A 20,648-nucleotide genomic window follows, 5' to 3' on the forward strand; every position below is an offset into this window, starting at 1 on the left:
AGGACACCGGCCCTCGAGGCCTGGAGTTCGACACCCCTGCCTTAATTCTTTTTGAGCGCTGTCCTTCTTTCATAGGTAGCAGGCAGCTGGCACTCAACAAAAAGTACAGCTGAGTAAGTGTAGCTTTCAATTACCTACACATTATAAAATCCAGCATTTCTTCTCAATAAACTCCAGTGGAGATATTACCTTTCCTCCTATAGTTTTTATTTTAAATATCTGTCTGTGTGAGTAATGCTACATGTCATATCATGAAATTTGAAACTCAGTTTAGACCACTTTGCATAAAAACACCACTTTAACTGGTTTGTTTCTATATGGCGTTACCTATTCATAAAATATTAACTTTATGAATGAACCACTTATAAAACAGCACCTTATTTTAAGTGCTTTCAGTAACTTACAAGAACAGTTGATAGAGGTCGTTGATATGTCCCCTTCAATATTACAATATATTTTGTTGTATACTGAGCAGTAAAGTAAACTGATATAGATAACAGTAAAAACTAATCTCCTCAAAAAGGAAAAAAAAACTGACTTTATGTTCCTTTTAGGGTGTATTTTGACACAAAAATACTATTAAAATAATTGCTGCTAAAGTACTGTAATTTTTTCTATGTACTTTGTGTTGTGTTGAAGAAAACTCCAGCACAAGAGCACAGATGTAAAAGAGAGTATTATTTCAGTCTATAAATGCAAACATTGTTATAAAAACATCTGCTTGACAGAATCTTGAATCCAGAGTTACTCATCCCAGCAAACAGACAGCGGAAAAAACGAGATGGAAAGAATGTCACCCATCTTGGCCCCTGATATTTTACAAAACACACAAGGACTAGAACACACGCAACATCACACATCTGTAGACGTAGTGCAATAATAAATCATTAAATACAGGAGACAGCTGGGTTTGTTCTTATTGACAGTTAAGTAAATCAAGAAGGATCAAGCATTAAAAACCTGCTTTCATATCTGACAAAGTCCACCTAACGATCCTTGAGTTATGCCTCAGTATTAGGCCAGCTTATTGCAATAGCTTATTTGCTGGGGTGGTATTGCATCTGCTGGAGAATACAAGCATTAGCCATAAGCCCTACATGTGTGTCAAATGTTATACTTCTTACACCGCAGATAATAAAAATGGCAGCCAGCCAACATACCAGCTAAAACACTTGATGTTACACAGACATGCGCACTGGGACACAGGTGTAGTTAATTTTATGGTCACCAGGCACCATTAATCTTAATACACTGTTATTGTGAACAAAAAGTGAGGTTATGTTTTGTGTTGCACTGATATCAGATGATTATAGAAATGTTTGCACTTCTTTTTAAAACCACTATCGTTATTTATTTGCTGATTATGCCTGGCTGAAATGTCAGTGAAATACAAACAAACAAACAAACAAACAAACAAACAGCAATGTACTGGCGCATCCTGTTAAACAAAAATATCATAGAAGTTCAAGTAAAGGGTTTGGATGAGCATAAGTTTTTATAATGCTGGGCTAACGTTTGAAAAATAACCATTAAAAGTGCTTTGGCAATAATTCAAGTCTTTCATTTTCACCACACTCGCAGGAGAGTGAAAAATAATGACTGTGTTGGGCTGGGTTTCACTAGGCACTAAAAATGAAGGATTAAAATCGTTTACTCTTGTTTACTACAGTTTATATACGTAATAGATTGTTTAAATTGTGTAAGAGGTGCTCTATTGGATTGTAATCTAGTGTCTGTGGAGGCCATTTGAGTACAGTGGACTCTTTCTCGTGTTCAAGAAACCAGTTTGGGAAGATTTGAGCTTTGTAACGTGATGTTATCGAGCTGGAAGCAGCCATGGGAAGAATGCACTGTGGTGTGGTCAACAAGTGTGCCAAGAAAAATATCCACCACACCATTACACCACCACCATCCCAAACTGATGATAAAAGGCAGGATGGATCCATGGTTTCCCGTTGTTTCTGACCCTATCTGATTGTCACAACAGAAACTGAGACTCATCAGTCCAGGCAACGGCAGATTGTTGATGCCTGGTCTGCAACAATCTGCTGTTGTCTAATACCCGTGAGCCTATGCAGATATACCCTCCACTTCCTGTTCTTAGCTGACAGCAGTCTGGTCTTCTGCTGCTGTAGCCCATCTGCTGTGTGGTGGGTGGTACATTCAGAGATGCTCTTCCGCATACCTTGGTTGTAACGAATGGTTATTTGAGTTACTGTTGGAATCCTGTCAGCTCAAAGCTCCTCTGACATCAACAAGAAATCTCCACCCAGAAAACTTACTAACTGCATATTTTCTCTTTTTCAGACCATTCTCTGTGAAGGGATGGTTGTGCAGGAAAATCCCAGTAGCACAGCAGCTTCTGATTTTTAATATCCATTATTTGCACACTGAACTAGGAGAACATGTTTTGAAAGCAAGAACTACATTAACTTTGGCACATTATCTGGTACCTAACAAAAGATGAAAGGTTCTCTTAAAAAAAGCCAATTCCAATCACCAATTTGAGTCTTACAATTTCTAGTGCATTAAGCGATTCTGGCCAGTTTTTACCTTCAAAGATCCAGACAGTATGGTTGAAAGAAAAAGACTATTAAAAATAGGTACCACTGTTCACAGGAGTTAGTATCAAATACAAAACCCCAATTTCTCAAACCCTGTGACAAAATGAGGAACAAAAAAATGATGTTATTGCTTCATTTTAGCGATTAGCGAAACAGATAAAGTGGCCCACCATGAACACAAGGACTGGATCCTAAAGTTTTAAATGTACAGAGTACAAAAACTACTTAACTGACAGCAGATGAAAACTCTGAGCTAAAATACTGATTATTTTCTGTGTCCTGTTTCTCCCATGTTTCCCAGCTCTTAATAAAACATTCTGTGCACCCACATGTCCAAGCTGTAGCAGCTGCATGGTGCTTGTGCAGTGCAACGCGGTCTCTTCTCAGGTCATCATGAAAGGAAACATACAGAGCACAATGGAGCACATTTTCACACTCAAAGGTCTTTACAGAATTTTCTGTGACAGAGAGAACAAAAGCTCTCCGGGGATCCCAGAGGCTTTCTTCTGTCCCCTCCCCAAATCACCAGTGCGCCTATTTGCTGGGAGTCTCAGCCGGTACAAGGAAGCAATATAGGAAGTCGCCCCGCTGCTGCTGAGTCCTCCGGCCTCCAGGGGATAGCGAGAAGTGAGAAGCAGATGTTAATCAGCATGTGGGAGCAACAGGAATGCCCAGGCATCATGAAAGACTGCTTTAGATTTAGTCTGAAGAGCCTTTGAGTGGGAAGAAATCTTATTCTAAAAGGTCCTATGTGGAGACACAAACAGTATAACAGTGTTTATAGATAATCACAGCGTTTTAGGTAAAACTAATGAATATAAGGGGCCCTTTACACAACATCTACCTGATCCGAGTCCTCATTGTACTGTGCTTTTCCTGTCTCCATGTAGTGGGGGTCCACATCATCCACTCCTTCTATTTTGTTAGCTTCAGCATGTTCCCTCATAACAGAGTAACGGTGCACGAGGAACCTGATGAGGACAAAAGTCCATATTATGAAGAAACCAAAGAGATGTGAGTGCATCATTTATTACTGCGGCTGCAAAGGGTGAAAAAAGAAAAGAAAGTAACCCACCGTCCTCCACAGACATATTTCTTAACCAGCCAAACACCTGCGACAGCGCTTGTCAGGAGGATCGCTATGACGACCATGACTATGAGAGCAGTATTCGTTGAACTGTTTTCAATCTGTTCAAGAGACGGGAAAAGTTTAAATATGCAACGCAGTGCACTAGGTTCCTCGGCCTACAGTTTATACATTATTTGGGCTTCCGAAGTGTCTTTTCATGCATTTTAATTTGCAATTTATGCATTAAATATATCTAAATGAAATTTTTAAAAGTAAACAAAAACAAACAAAAAAGAAAAAACTGTAACTTTTTAGTAAGGAAGAGGTAACGGATCAAAACAAAAAAGGAAAATACACACATCCGTTTTATAGATTCAAAACATTCACAAAGCATGAAACTCAATTAGATCTGTGTAGAACAATGATGAGCAATAATGCTCCTTAAACTCATTCAAAAAGCAAACACAAATGATTTTGCCCACTGCACCACCTCATTTTCTGTTACACTGGCTTGACAACATCTTGATTTGGAAATGACACCAACACTGGAGTCTGAAATCACTGAGTAAGTCATTTTACAATGCCATCATGCTGCACTGTTTGCAAAAATGATTCTGTGATACTACAAGACTTAACTTTTTTCCCCCTGTGCTGTTTTTCCCCTTCTTTCCTTTTCAGTTAGTTAACAAGCCTGCAGTTTAATGCCATTCATTCGATAAGAGTCACCAAAAGAAAGCATGAAAAAGTGACTTGTAGGTCAAACTGGGAGAGGAATCACTTGAATGCTTGCATGTACTAATAAAAGATTAAACAGACTTTTGGGGGAAGTGGCTGTTACGTCTCATCAAAAAATGTTCTGCTCTTCATCAGTCTGTATCTCCATTTACCTCTAAACTCGTGTGTTTCAATAGTGAAGAGAAACATCAATCTACACTTTCTGTTAACAGAAGTTAAAATTTTCACATTTTTACTACATTTGATCAAAAGCTCGACTCAAGCTGCTACGTGATTAGCCATTTCACACCTCCAGTGCTGACCATGCTGAAGATCAGACCCTTCCTTAACTTTCATTTTGTCCCAATAAGTCTATATACTAACCTGCACAGCCTGTATTTCAGAATAAGCAGAACTCACTAGGGAATGAGGAAGAAGAGCGTTGCTGGTGCACATCCTCCTCAAGTCCGTCTCCTTCCTAACTGGTTGGAAACCACCCTCGCACTGGCTGCTGGGAATCTTCCGGTAGCTTGAAAAGGAGGGAGAGATATATGTAAGGCAAGACAAAATTCAAAGAAAAGGACATCAGTTACAGCAGAAAAACTCAAAATATTATTCCTGACAACAGTGGAGGGAGATTAACAAGCACAAAAAAAGTGGGAAAAAGAATGGCCATTTAGAAAATCCTGTCTTGAAGCATGGACACCAACAGTTCCTGAAGTGTCTCTTTGTAAATGTACCTGCTTTTGCACACGAACTTTGTTACAATTCTGGAAGAACGAGGTCTGAATTTTTTCCCCAGCTGTCCTTTCTGACACATTAATAAAAAAACTTCAAGTTGCAAATGACACCTAGTGACGATATCTGAACACAGAAATGAAGAAAATTGCGTTTTCATTCAGTTTTCATGCTGCTTTAAGATATTAGATAGATTGTCCTGTCTAAAAAACACAACTAATAACTCAGAAAATAATTTAGTTAAATATGTGTTTTCAACAACTCCAATCATCAAATTTTTAGAATATTTTCTGCTTCTCCATCTAAGTTTGCAGGTCCAATGACCCACTTTCATGCCATTTTTCTAGCAGACTGAAATCAGAGACAGTTGGCTATTCTAAAAACTGATGTTTTATGATGTTTTTATTACAACAAGTGTGTTGTACAGCTCTCTCCATGCTCTTTCATCTGATATATTACTTGATATGGTTTCCTGACATTTTTCTCACCAGTTAAGCTTTGACTTTTATTTTAATTTTAAATGTTAAATTATTTAAATTAAATAAGCTCAAGCTCTTATTTCTATCTAGGATCACAAAAAACATGATATCTTGAAAAGTGGATGCTAGACTGCTCACAGACAGACAAACAAGCAGAACCAAGGGAGTATATAATCGAGAGTCTGTGCTTCTGATTAGTAAATACGGTATATAATTATATTCCTCCCCATTGCTAAAATAAAAACAATACTTTTTAACGTTAATCACAGAAATGAAGAAAATGCTATTTTCTTTTAACTTTCATGCTAGATTGAGCAAAGATCACAAGCTGTACCACAAAAACAAAAATATCAGTACATAGCCTAACCCCCCAAAAAATGATCTGATTGCCTTGGACATTGCATTTCACACATGCCAGGTGAGTCCAAGAAGAGTTCAGGGGTGTTGTGGATGTGTAAAAATGGTTTGTTCATCTCAGGCACAGGGATAGTATGTGTAATATGCAAAATGTGTATTATAATTATAATGCATAATGTATCTTGGTTAGTAAGAGGTTTTGTTTTTTGGGGGTTTTTGGTAAAAATGTCAAATGTCCTCACCCACTGGTCTGCAGCTGTTCAGTTGTCCCATTTAAACAGAACTCCAAAGGACGGTCCTTCAACTCTTCCTGCTCCACACACTCTGAGCTGTTCTCTGGTCGGTAATACCCAAAATCACTGCAACACAAAGCTGTGTCATTTCTACACTAATACACTGTTGAATGCAAAAAGCCGAAGATTCATTGAACTGTCAAATATGCAAATAAGATAAGAGATCAAATTTAGACTATATGGACAAAAATATTGGGTCACACTTGTTTATCACTGTATTCCAGTATTTTATTCAGTCCCACTGGTGTAGAAAATCACACACCTAGCCATGCAGTCTGCCTTTACACATTTGTGGAAGAGTGATCTCACTGTATTTGAGAGTGGTACTGTAATAGTCAGTTCATAAAATTTCTTCCCTTCTAGACATTCCACGATCACATGTAAGTGATATTATTGCAAAGTGGAAGCAATTGGGAACCACAGCAAGTCACAGGTACAGTTACAGACTGGATGTTAAGGTGTAAAAATCACCAGTGTTCTACTGACTAAATAACTGCACAGGTCCAAACCTCCTCTGTCGTTAACATCAGCACAAAAGCTGTGCGCTGGGAGCTTCATGGCAGCTGATCAGCAGCTACATGCAAGCTTTACATCCCCAGGAGCAATCCAAAGCATTGGATGGAGCACGTTGTCACTGGACTCTGGATCAGTAGAAACATGTTCAGTGAAGGTAAATCTAAACGCTTCAGCTTACCAAGATATTTTTGAAAATTCTCTCCTTACAGCTTTGTGGGAACAGTTATGGAAAACCCCCTTCTTTCCAGGATGACTGCGCGCCTGTGCACAAAGCAAGGTCCATAAAGACATGGCTGGATGAGTTTGGTGTGGAAGAATTTGACTGGTCCAGACAGAGCCCTGACCTCAAACCCATTGAACACCACCTTTGGGTTGAACTAGAAAAGAGATTAAAAGCCAGGTCCTCTTTACCAACATCTGAGCTTATAAATGCCATTCTGGATGAATGAGCAAAAATTCCCACACACATTCCAAAAATGCTGTAGAAAGCCTTCCCAGAAGAGTGGAAGCTGTTATAGCTATAGTCCAACTTCATATTAATGCCTTTGGAATTAGAAATGGATGTCATAAAGGTTCCTGTGGGTTTGATGTGTACGTGTTCCAATACTTTTGTCCACATAGTGTATTTTGAACTAGTAGAGAGACGGAATAGCAGAATAAATAATATGTTGAAAGAAAAAGTCATGCATAAAGAGCATTTCTACAAATATAATGTATACCCCACAATCTTAAATCTTAATCTTAATCTTGTAAAAATCAAAACCCAGTTTCAAGAATACCATAATAAAGTCACAAGTTCATCTATTACACCAATCACTTGCACAAAAGGAGATGAAGTGAACAAGGAGATACCAGTGATAATCATTCAGTGTACATGGACAGGGGGACAGCCTCTTGGTGACTGCATAGTCCCTCCCGTTCCAGCAAACAGAGCCTTTCCTCAGGCGTAAGAAGGTCTCTTTATAGCCCAGCAAACAGCCATCATTAGAACCAGTGGTGTCTGAAGAGTGAGCCAGCCACTGCACGTAGTCTCCTTCTGTGCCTGCAAAAGCAAACACGCACATTATCATAGTGAAAACACACTTGCTGTAATGCTGCACAAACATCGCCATCCTCTGTGCCTTACTCACAGTCTCTGGTGAGGAGCTTCCTGAAGTCTATAGTGATCACCACCCATTTACTGAAGTCCTTCCTGTAGCCCCACAGGCTGACGTTCATGGAGCGAGAGCCAGGCTCACTGTCCATGCCACTGAAGTGAAGTGGGTCATTGGTGAAGTTATATGTATGCCAGCACTGTCCTTCATCTGTGGAAAACCTGACGGGTGGTTAAAAAAAACATTAGCTGCAAAAGTGACACACACAAACACTTACATATATGTCACAAAATGCTAGACAGTGTTTAACAGTTGTTCGCACTTTATCTGGCTGACAGGTAAGTTAGTGTGCTCCACAGCCACCAGCAGGCCTCCTGAGTCCAGTATAGCATAATGATGGGGTCCCTTGAGGGCCAACATCCATGAGTAGCCCCCATCATCAGACACATACACATCAGGGAAGAGAACTGACTCTGCATCTTCAACACTGCCTGGAGAAAACGGAGGGAGACTATCAAGAAACATTCAGTAAAACTGATTGCACTGAAAGAATTTGGTGGCTTTGTGTGTCTTACCGTGGGCAAGAATGAGGCCCACTGCACTGGGCTGTGAGAGAGGAAGCATGGGGACGTTCATCTTCATGGTGGTGCTGTAGGAGGCGTGGATGTGTAGCCTGCACTGTAAAGACATGGTGATGAAAACAATGTTTACACACTGGCTCGTACTGAGAAATTAAATCTGTTTGAAAGAGTTTATTTTGGGGCGTTACAAGAGGTCACATGCAACCACATCCTAATAAAAATATACTCCAATACTTGTGTCTGTGTGTCTCACTCTGTTAGGTCTGTTGGTAGAGGTGTCAGTGTTACAGTGGCTGTTCTCTGGTCTGCGCAGCCTCTGCCACTTTGCTCCTTGGTCATAGGTGATTACAGTCTCCACTGTGCCATCTGCAAAACAAACATGACGGATTCAAAATTCACATAAATTCCTAGCAGAAGATAATTTTCACATTTACTACATTTAACTAGTGTGTTAACTGACCGTCTGCGAGCACACTGGTCATGTAGACGCCCCTGAGTGAATGGATGACAGTGAAGTCAGTGTCACTTCCTGTGGTTGTGTAGAGGTGGCGCTCCAGAGACTTGGAGAACACAGTTCCCCTGTCATCTGACACATAGATGGTTCCAACACCAGAGTCTGCTCCGCACAGAACACACGTCTGGATTATACACTTGGATATGTTAACTGATAGCAGAAGAGAAATTATCATCAGCACCAGTTCTTACCACCGGGGTCATCCACGTGCATGAAGATCACGTCCTGATTGGCTGCCAGGATGGAGTAAAACTGCTCGTGGGTGACTGTAGGAAGCTGAGCCATGTTCCACGTCTCGCCACCATCTACTGAGACGTGGATCATACGCTCTGTACTCTGTCACACACACATGCACAGACACAGTTACTGCACAGAAGGTGTATTTATGTTACTTTTAGTGGGAATCATTACACCAAAATCCAGGCACCTGTATGACACTGTTGGTTATACAGTATATGCTCATCGCCTACACCCCGTATTATTAAAGACACCCAGTCTGTCTCTTTTATTTGCCTTTACACCAGACATTAAAACATTCAATTCTACATGCCTCATGAAATATGTGAGTTCAAGGAGTGTGAGTAAATTCCTCTGCATGCATGGCTTATACTGTATTCCCAGTCAAAGAAAGCATTGTTGGTAATACATTTATAAAACTGTGCTTTTATCTTGAAAGCTACACCAAGAGGAAGATGTAGATGGCCTTTCAACTTTGTGTGAGCAGATCATCATCTTATGAATGTGGGCCAGGCCAACTCCAGATACAGTCACACCAAACAAACTGCATTCCAGTCACAATGCAAGCATTTACACTGCAAGCATGCGATTTTGAGTAGAGACAAGCTATAAATAATATTTATAAGACAACTAATAATAATATATAGCAAGTAAAATCAAATATTTTAATATCCATGCAGGAAAAAGATAGTTTTAAAAGACAATAAAATCATAAAATTAAAGAGCAGATGACTCTTTGCCAGACAGATGTATTGTATAACAAATAGTTATTGCATGAGGTATGAAAGATTTCCTGTATCTGTGTTTAGTTACCCAGATAGGATATCCAGATACAGACTGAACATTAATGCCAGATGTCACAAACTATTTGAACGCCTTAAGTGAGAAGATGTATTTTTGTTTTGCAAACTGAGTAAAGAAAGCATAGAAAGAAGAAGAAGAAAATGGGTGTACAAATAAACAACTACACCCAATGCCACTAAATACACAGACTGCAAAAATGTAATGTCTGTTCACAAAACAAACACACTCGGCTCTTAAAGAATAAAGGTACAAAGGCGCGTGCACACACACACAGACGTACCGTGCCAGTCATGATGGAAGCGAAAACAAATCTTCCTCCAAGTACAAATGAGTAAACTCTCGTTGCAATGGTGTGGAAACTTTTACCGTAGTCGAATGTCTTTCGTAGATGTAACATGCCTTTGTCATCTGACAGAAAAAAAAGGTGAAGTTAGTGGAAGTATTATTGAACGTGTTAATATACCACTTTACCCACATAAAGTGGGGATACATATCTCTGCTGCTTTAATAAGTCTGTTAAAGGAATGGATTGAGTTGCACATAGATTTAATTTCTTGATTGGAAATAAATCATGAAATAAATACTGAAAATCAGCAGCAGAGTTAAGACAAAATACTGTTTAATTCTGTTTACGGCTGTTTATTGCACTCTCTAGTCAGCTCAGCCAAGGGCCAAGGCACGCGAGAAACTTTTAATACTGTGTGGATCTATTCGCGTGTAAGAATCCATTTGGTTTAGACTGCCAAGTTGAAAGTAACTCATGACTGTCAACAACAAGGCACAACTTTTAAGGAACGATAAACCTGGGTCCGCATTCGGATACGACACATTCAGGTGGTTCATAAAAGGAGTGCATGTCTGAAAGGGCTTCTGTGGAGGGATGGTGTTATCTTCACTTACTGCATGATCCGTTGTTGTTTGTGGTAAAGTAGATGCTATTCTTTGGACCCCTGTGTGTGAGAAAAACAAACCATAATTGGGTAGAATCAGACGGTGGAGGGAAAGATCTAATTGCGCTAACATTGTTTAACATCTGTAAATCAAATGTAGATCCACTTTTGGAATTTGTATAAATTGCAGATTATGGTTATGGTTTTAAAGCGCTGGTGTGAGCAAGGCAGACATCAACCCTGGTTACCTTGGTTACCCCCCCCCCCCCCCACACACACACACACACACAGAGACACCCCCCACAAGTTCTGTCGGGTTTTGTTCGCTGCCAAACAAGATGAAGGTTTTCACACTGCACAGATTCTGGTTCAAGGACTGCGGGCTGAATAAGAATGCCACTGCTGACTCATGATTCAGTCTGACAGCAACCTCAGCTCCCTGGCTCTGCAGTCAATTTGGGTTGAGGCCTAAATGACAGCTGTGGTCGCACAGAGCTATCACAATGTTCCCACAATGCAGCGCTAACAACCACAGGCTGACACCGCAACCTCATGTGAACTCTGGTGTTCAAATAAAACCAGAGTCAGGACGGGGGATACAGACTGTGGTGAGGAAAGCAGCTGGAAGAACAACAATGGACAAAGAACACACACACTCCTATTTTTACCAAAAGCAAAGACGTACATGTTGACTGTTTGTAAACCCACACGGACAAATGTGCCTGTCAGTGATGGAAACTTGTGTTTTATGAGAAACATTTATTTTATGTGTAAACACCAGTGGCCTTTAACCTGGGCCCGAAATTCACTCCTGGCTCAGAAACAGAGAGCAGGAATCCTGTCTAAAGGAAGCACGCACAGCTTTATGTTTATATGTCACTTTCATTAAAGTTGAGGGAAAGTCTCTAAGAAAAAAAAAAGGCCAAAGGTAAGGTTCACACCCCTCACCTGTCCTGATTGTCTCCCCTGTCCTTAATTATACTTTAACATCAATCTGATGGGGAGGTCAGTTCTTACCATCTGACCAAACACACACTGTCGTGGATCCTCCTCCAGGTGGCACCAAAGTCCTCAGACAACCACAGGTCCATCTTAAAAGAAAAAAGCTTTGTCAGTAAAAAGGGAGTACATGTTTATTTTTAGTATTTACCCATTCCTAATTGAGAAATTAGGAAATCGTTCACTTCAGGAGAAGAGAGGTTTTCTTTTATTGAAACTCCAAATCCCTGACTATATACCATGATACTGAGTGTCAGAAGTTTGTTGCAGTCCCCGGGGTTGTACAGGATCTGAATGAGGGGCTCAAATGGCAGGTCGGTGGAAACAAAGGTCAGTCCAAAGTCCTGCGAGCGAAACAGCCGAAAACCCCCGACGTCGGACACATCACCGCTCAGGATCACCTGAAGCCAAACAAAAGAGCCAGAGTTAAATCAATCGGCCACGTAGCTGATGAGAGAGAAAACACATTTAAATCAAACCAAAACACTGAACATTATTCAGGTGGGGATTCGTTGCTTTTCTTAATTTTATGTCAGTGGATTATCAGATCAAATAAACATTTTAGAGATGCCACCTGTGAATCAGAGGATTACAACTGACATTTATTTACTGTTTTCTTTAGATGTAAACAACAGAAGAACTGAGGAAATTGTGCCGTTTTACTGAAAACACAATTAGATGAGAAATGATCCACAACTGCAGAAACCTTTGAGGATATTTCATTGTATTGCACTGCATGTACTGACTCTTTTAAAGAATCACTCACCTTCCCTGAGTGGTCTGGACTGATAGCGATGCCGAACTCTGTCTGGATGAAGGTGTGGTTAATCAGATGAGTCACGTCTTTGAACGTCTTCCCATAGTCTTCACTGACACACAGACAAGGTTGCAGTTAGACCCTCAGACCACTGTAATTAGTAAAAGTTTATAAAAGCCACTAAACCAAACCAGCAGCGAGGCACTTCTCACCTCCTGTAGAGGTTAGACTGACCGAAGCGGATCATGAACAAAGGCACCTGAAAGGTTGTCAACACCAGCAGCACCTGGGGTGAGAGATGAATGGAGTTACACAGAAATCAAGCATCATCTTGGAGTTATATATTGTCATACACATGAACTCACCCCTGATCCGTCGCCCACCCAGGCTAAAGACAGTGAACCCAATGTCTGCACCTTGAACGTGAACTGAAAGGGAGGGAAAAAAAGAGGACATTTTAGTGAAAATACAGAAAACACTGCCGTTTACTAAAAGCTAGACACATGAACGGAGAGCACAGCTTGAATTTTCCATACTGTCCAAAGCAGCTCGGTCATTTAGATGCACTCTGCCTGTGTGACCTACATTCCTGTGTAAATCACAAAGACCAAGCCAGAGAACAACACACTTTGCTAATGTCTCGAACGCAGCAAGAACACTCTCTCAAACACATGACAGACATTAAGGCTGAATGTAGCCAATTTTTCCGGTGTTTACCTTAACAGTCACTTACTAATACATTCCTCAAGCCCCAAAAGACTCAAAGTTCAAAATAAAAGGAACAGGTGTGACATAATATTAGAGGCACGGAGGGAGCAGAACTACTATTTCCCAACTCTGACAGAAAAACAACATTCCTCTTCATTCATCCCGACTGAAGCTCAAGTGTTTGGTCTCTAGCCACAGCCCACAATGTTTGGAGTCTGAGGGAGCAGGTTACTCCCCTCCTCTCTTTAGCTGGAGGGACAAAGATGTTTTCAAGGTGAGTACAGCCCAAAAGCGTCTGTGTCCATAAAGCCACAGAAGATGGTCACGTCTGCCGTATGCCTCCTGCATCCGTCTGTTCCTATTTTGATCGTATAACCATTTTACAACTTCAACCCCGTTTGCAATCCTCTTTTCATCCTATTGGTCAGTTTTTTTAAAAGGTCATATGTGCTGTCCTCCCCAAAACTCACTCTCTAGCTTGAACATACAGGTTAAATGTCAAGACTTTAAAGATTTTTACAAGATATAAGAAAGCAAAACTATTAGCATATGCTCCACTAGACATGTTTTAATGAGACTACACAGCTACAAGTATTAGCATTCTAAGTATATCTTTAGTTTTTTTAATCACCTTAACACAATTTATGATACTATTAGATAATGTCAATAAGGATTAAATAAGCAGATATGAATATAAATATGTACATATAGAGTACACACACATACTTAAATTTTCCCAGACAACCAAGGCAAACTTTTCAGAGGACTCTATGAAAAGTACTCCTCCCACTTCCCAGTCTTCATTATAGTGTTGCTTCAGTTTATTGAGGTTTGAACTGAAGCATAGCTCTCTTAAGGACTTTGACTGGACCATTGCAACACCTTGATTCTTTTCTTTTTCAGCCATTTGGTTGTACATTCGCCCCTGTGCCTTGGATAATTGTCCTGTTGCATGACCCAGTTTTGGCCAAGCTGTTGGACAGATGGCCTCACATTTCACTCTAGAATACTCTGGTATAAAGAGTAGCTCATGGATCATAACATGGAGAGTCTAAATTTACTTGGAAGTCCACTCCTGTGAAGACTGACTGGTTGCTTTAATACACACTTGCATGCTCCAGACCAATAAGCTGCAAAAACTTGTGTTTTTATCGAGGTGTTCACACTTGCTGATGATCATCTAATCAAGGGTATTGGATTAGCAGCACCTGGCTACTGCTACTTACCCTCTTAATTCCTGTGGAAGCAGTAAGGTTGGACTTATCACTGCACTGAGTCATGTAAAAACTACTGGAGAGGCTACAGGAGCTTATAGCAAAGTAATGCTTTGAGATAAATGCTTGTGTGAACATGCTAAAAATACCAGCAATGCCACTAATAACAAGCAGAGTTTTCAAACCAATGCAAATACAAGTAGAGCTGAGGCTGATGGGAATGTCATTAGCTGTGCTGGTATCTTGCTCAAAATCAACATAATCGTAGAAACTGAAATGCGGGATGACTACCAATGCTAAAATCAACAAAGTTAATATAATTCATCCTGAGGAGGACATAAATGACTGTACAATCACAGCAGAGCATGAGAATACAAGGTAAGCAGAGGAGTCATATCATAAAATGTAAAATATTATAATAATTTCAAACTAAACAATATGAAATTTAAGTCATGTCTTGTCCTAATACTAAGTCTTTGCAAATGTTTCTGCCAGTTGCTATCACACCTGTGTTAAATTTAAACCAGTGGGACACTTTCAACATCGGTTTCTCTGAAACTCTATATGGACTAAAGCTGACTTGCCCAGCTGCAGGACACACACCTAAACGATCAAACATTGCATTTATATCATAGGTTGTCTTTTTTTGTTTTTTTACCTAGTATTTAACCAGGAAGTGAAAACTCCTCAGATTTATAATCTCCTCTATAAGATTATCACGGGCCAAGATAGACATCTAAATGTAGGAATGTAAATTAACATCATGTATGTAAAAATGAAGATAAGCCTGACCCAGTTGGACATGGCCTCACATACCAGACATGACCTCATGCTGTGTCTCATGTTGGATTTAAGGGTCCAGAGCTGCTCTGTAAAGGCTTCTCTAACCTCCCGAATCTGGCATTTAGTTCAGTCATAAACAACAAAACTTCTGGAGTGTGCATCGCAAATAGACCCATACAAACATCTATACAAGCAGACTCAATAACACACAGTCTGTGGGTGGGAGCACAGTAAAGTCCTCTCACAGAAAAGGCAACACAATGAGCTCCTTATTCTCTCTGCTTCAGCAATGTTTACACGCATAAAACTTCAGAAACAGGTCAAATGCTGAGGCTCTGATCTCACACATGAAGCAGCAATGCAAGCCTCTGCTGTTCGACTACGATTTGAGTTCCAAGCTGTTTGCTAGATTCTTATTCTCCAGGAATACTAGAAAAGAAGAGAAAAAAAATTAATGCTAATTAATTTTTAACTAATACATTTACAAAGTGATTTAAAAAAATCATGATTATTGCCCAGTTTAAGTCTGAACGAAATTTTAATCTCTCAAATAATTAGCTGCTTGGGCGAGAACAGCACAGCAAAATCTTTTTGTTTGGTCTTTTTCATGTTTTTCTCTCCAGGCTAGCAGCATGGCTCGTCAGATGGCAATGCCAATCTGTCATCTGTTGGCTCCAACACTAAATGTTAGCATGCTAAAAAAAAAATGGAAGACCTATCATATCATATTTGATACATGAGTTTTTGAGACTTCTGCATCACCAGTGTTTGTTTTCCTCACCAAAAAACCTAAACTGCAGAATTAAAACAAAATAAAAATAAAATAAAAAATGCTGGATGTGGCAAATAAAATGCAAACTGAAGTTCATATAGTCAAATTAATGGGTTTTTTTTTCTGTCAAACGGTTCAAAGAGTCTTTTTTTTTCTTCAAAAGAAATTACAATTTTCTGGCAATGATTTCATCATTTGGGCTTTAAATGGATATGGCAGCCTAATCTATGAAATAGATAACAGTGGACTAGACTGTTAGATCTTCTGGTAATTTATGTATCCATAATAAACTGAATAATGAAAAACTAATCAACTGCCAGCTAAACCTTCACATTTTTGCTGGTAAAAACAAAGGAAGTAAAAACTACAAGATATTGACATATCTGTCTTTAAATAAGGGCTTACTGTATATAGTATACATAAAGTAGCATCAGTTTCATTGTTACATTAACAACGTAGTTCACTGAATAACTGATTAATGTGAAGACACAGCTGGACTCTGCCACATGTGCTGCAGGCTGTGCAGAGAGGATGGTAAACACGGGAATCAAGCATCTTTGCCTGCACCACCCTCTGTAAGGAAAGTTTTCATATCAATACATATCTGCTATGTTAAATACATATTCAGCATGTTTGATTGATGCTATTAGATGCAGCAGGCTAATTTTTCCACTGAAGTAGTGCGAGTTGATCATGGGTTCTACCAGTGCCTCCTTCATTTATACTTTGTCGTTCTTGTATGTTCCCTGTGTATCAACAAGGCCAGATTTCTTTCTGACACACACCATGTGGTACACCAGCTCTGCTGCTTTCCGTGGTGCTCCAGCAGCTGGCTGCACCCCAGCTACCCTGAGGACAGAGCACTTTTTTCCTGTTTGTTTTGTTCTTTTTGGCCTGAGGGAACGGGAGACAGGATAGAGTCTGAAGAAGGAGGGGGGGGAGAGAGAAAAGAAAAACAAAACAAGCTAGTTTGTTAACCTGAGTCAGCTAAATGAACCTCGCACAAATGGGGAAAATACGTTAAGGCTTGGGCTGCCTGACAGAACACATCTTGTGTAGTCTACCAGGTCTACAAAAACCACAAAAAGGAGCACAGAGAGAAGGAGGTCAGCTGTGTCTGATCTGATAATTTACACAGCCATCTGGAAAATAAGGAGCGCATAATACGGATCTAAATCCTTTTTCCGCTCCTGATCTAGCATGCAGGTCTGATAACTCAGACATCAGCCCACAGTGGAGATCAGATGAAGTTTAGCAGAAGAACGTGGGGAATGTTTGTCAGGGAGAAAGGCCCAGAGGAGAAGGGAGGAGTCTTCTCTCTGAAAACACGCTGAATTATTTTCACGGTCGATAGAAGACCAGGTGTTTCATTCAGTGAAATGATGTAACGCCACCTTCACACACACCAAAGTGGTGTTTCCATGATTTCAGAGGACAATACACTGGTTTACAACCTACCCCTAACTTTAAAACATGTGGCTGACATTATGGATGTGTTTTTGTGCCCATAAGGAAGATAAGTCCCCGCAATGTATAAAGAGATTCAAGACCCCACAGCATTAGTAATACATGCACAACTAAGACACACACACACACAACATAAAAATGATCCTGTGGAGCTTTGTTGTAACTTCTTATGAGTTTGTTTTTATTGTGCTTCTGGTTGGACGCTCAGTTGTTGTTTGTCTGAGAATAAAAAAAGAAAAAAACTGTACTTCATGCCTACCACCATTCCACTATCTCATGGCGATCCCAAAGAGGTAGTAAAGGTATGTTATCAGCAGGCTCTTCCAAGATCCCCCCCAGACACGAGGAACACAGTCAAACGTGTATGACTGTGCTGTTACATTCTCCATTCACCCAGCACCATTAGTCCATCAGAGCATGAAAACACAGAGTCAGCAAGCACCACACATGTGGAGCGCTGACCTACATTAATCCAGATCAATTAAAAAAAGGTTGCAACAGAAAGAACTAGAAAAATAGGAGAACTGGCTGGAACTGGCAGATTACTTAACTAAACCACTTTCACCTTCTCCACGTTTTCTTTGTTTGTTTATTGACTAGTTACAAATAAATATTATACAAAATATCAAATATTTTGATATTCAGTAAGTCTTTGGAATCTTTTTAGGACTGATTTGTAACTTTCCTCTGTCCCATGTGCCAGTAAAAAGTGCATCTTAAAGTTTTATACAGGTGCTCAAAGCAAACAAACTGGAGATCCCTGTAAAAACATTTATAAATTAAATAATAATTGATTAAACAATATCAGATTAACCAATAACAGAAAAAAATAATGGTCCTCTATTTTTATTTGTTTTTCTATTAAATAAATCTTTGACATAATCGTATATGAGCATTTGAGTTAGTTAAACGTATCGAGTTAATTTTATTTGATTGAATGACTATCAAAATGTCTTTCCATCGGTTGATCGACTAATCTACAAACCCCTTCAGTAATTAGAAGCAGTTTAATATGCAGGATTCACATCTTTCCTTGTGTGCATCTGTTAGGAAAATGTTTGGAAATGTTACGAGCAACTCCATCATGTGAGGAATAAGCTCACGTGTAATCCTGTCACTGTGGGTGTGAAGTCACTTACAGTGCTGGTGTCGTTCAACAGGGCTGACTCTACTCCGGGCAAAGCTGTACATGTCTGTTCATTCAGTCCTGCGCTGCGCTTCGGCAGCTCCTTCCTCTCTGGAATAAGTCGCTCCTCATCACCACCAGACTCCCCCTGCAGCCTCCTCAAATGTGAAAACGTCCCCCCTTCGTACTGATGTTTGCCCAGCGCAGACGAAAACAGCCCAAGCGCCAAAATGCAAGATGCGGAGATCATTATGAAACCAGCGGTGTCCAACTCGAGACTCCTGCGAGAAACTTCACTGTCCCACCACCAGTTGGCCGCATATGCCCCCCTCATCACCCAAAGCATCTTCCACAGCGGCCCATCCACCGCGGCGCCGGATTGGTCGGGACCAGAATAACCTGTGATATTATTGGACGGCGTCGATCTTTCTCGACTGAGTGTCACACCTTTTCTGGGGTTGAACTGCCCCCTGGTGGAAGGACCGCGCAAAACTTACTAGCGCTTTTGAGTGTTGTTGAATTATTTTCTCTGAATTTGTTTGGGATTCCAAGAAGCAAATACAAAAGTAGAACAAATAATCTACAGTACGGCTTCCTTCTCTCTCCCTCTCTCTCTCTTTTTTTTTGCACAGCAGCGGTAGTTTCACTTTTTATTGTGAAACAGCTAGTGAAGGTTCTTACATACAGATCCCTGAAAATAAAATGTATGTTTTTTAATACAAAAAATATACTTTAAATTTGTTTGGTTTCTTTTTTGTATTAGTTAGTAGTTAGTATGTCTGTGAAGGTTCTCAGTCATCCAGGTCATCGTAGTCAAAGGAGCTTGCAAAGAAAAGCGTCTGGACTTCTTTAAGTTACTTGAAGATGTTTCACCTCTCATCCGAGAAGCTTCTTCAGTTCTAAGGTCAAATGGTGGAGAGTCCCAGATTTAAACCTAGTGTCTTCAAGTCTTCAAGTAACTTAAAGAAGTCCAGACGCTTTTCTTTGCAAGCTCCTTTGACTTAGTAGTTAGTAATTTTGCATCAACAGTTGAGGAATTACAGCCATTTTTATACTTAGACCCTGTTTCTGAGGTTTAAAATTAATTAGCCAAACTAAGATAATTACAATATACAAGGATTGTTTTCAATGTTTTGAATGAAATCTTTTGCAGTCAGTGACTGTGTAAAGTCTTGAAACCATGGACATCACCAAAGGTATCTTCCTGGTCGAGATGCTCTGCAGGCTTTTACATCAGCCACCTTTCTTTTGCATTATTCTTCGATTCAGTTGTGAAGCACCGTCCGATCACTTTTTCAACATTTGGTGGAGTATAAGCAGAGTGTATAGGCCTGTATACTTGAGAATTCATCCTGCTGCTTCCATCAGCAGCCACACATACCCAAGCCATAATACTGCCTCCACCATGTTTGGCAGATAATGTAGTATGCTTCAAATAATGACCCGTTTCTCTCCTCCACACTTTTCTCTTTCCATTATTCTGGTAAAGTCATCTGTCCAAAGACTTTTTTCCAGAACTGTGCAGGCTCTTTCTAGAAAGGTCTTCTCCAGCCTTCCTGTTTTTATAATCAGCATTTTGCATCTTGTTGTAAACTCTTTCTCCAATCATAAAGACATGATTGCAGATCTTGACAGTGATGCACCTGTCCTTGACTTGTAAAGTTATTTTTCTTAAACAATGGAAATAATTCTATAATTGTCCACTTTACTGTCTCCTGTGGTCATTTAAGACATTACATCTGCATTACTTCTCATCAAATAAGGGAGCAGGCCTAACCTGGTCATGAAAGCACTTGTCAATTGTTTAGTTAATTCTGAGCCTCTGAAAATGGGAGACTGTGTATATAAACAGGCCTTTTTGACAAAGGATGACGCCTTCAATTTTGTTTTTGCTAACATGTGTATGGTATCATGAGCACAAAACTAAACCAGTTACGCTGCGTTTGCAATACGGTTTACTAATACTAATTAG

General features: G+C 40.0%; 1 protein-coding gene across 2 annotated transcripts; it reads right to left on the minus strand.

Moving 5' to 3' along the window:
* Positions 1 to 659: 659 nt before the first annotated feature.
* On the minus strand, positions 660 to 19,376 carry LOC146518752 (sortilin-like). Of its 2 annotated transcripts, none has more exons than XM_085159301.1 (20): positions 18,690 to 19,376; positions 12,972 to 13,034; positions 12,819 to 12,892; positions 12,616 to 12,718; positions 12,089 to 12,250; positions 11,868 to 11,941; positions 10,861 to 10,910; positions 10,241 to 10,368; positions 9,111 to 9,255; positions 8,866 to 9,021; positions 8,659 to 8,771; positions 8,400 to 8,502; positions 8,147 to 8,315; positions 7,861 to 8,045; positions 7,583 to 7,772; positions 6,164 to 6,280; positions 4,768 to 4,876; positions 3,640 to 3,752; positions 3,409 to 3,535; positions 660 to 3,311 (listed from the first exon to the last, which is right to left on the minus strand). In XM_085159301.1, exons 1-20 carry the CDS (start codon positions 19,020 to 19,022, stop codon positions 3,297 to 3,299), a joined length of 2,529 nt encoding a protein of 842 aa, XP_085015427.1. In that variant the 5' UTR covers positions 19,023 to 19,376; the 3' UTR covers positions 660 to 3,296. The 2 variants fall into 2 exon arrangements, with proteins under 2 accessions (XP_085015427.1, XP_085015428.1); XM_085159302.1 differs by lacking the exon at positions 18,690 to 19,376 and adding an exon at positions 13,324 to 18,679.
* Positions 19,377 to 20,648: the final 1,272 nt, after the last annotated feature.

This window comes from Neolamprologus multifasciatus, chromosome 5 (genome assembly GCF_963576455.1).
Source record: "Neolamprologus multifasciatus chromosome 5, fNeoMul1.2, whole genome shotgun sequence".
Taxonomy (NCBI): Eukaryota; Metazoa; Chordata; class Actinopteri; order Cichliformes; family Cichlidae; genus Neolamprologus; species Neolamprologus multifasciatus.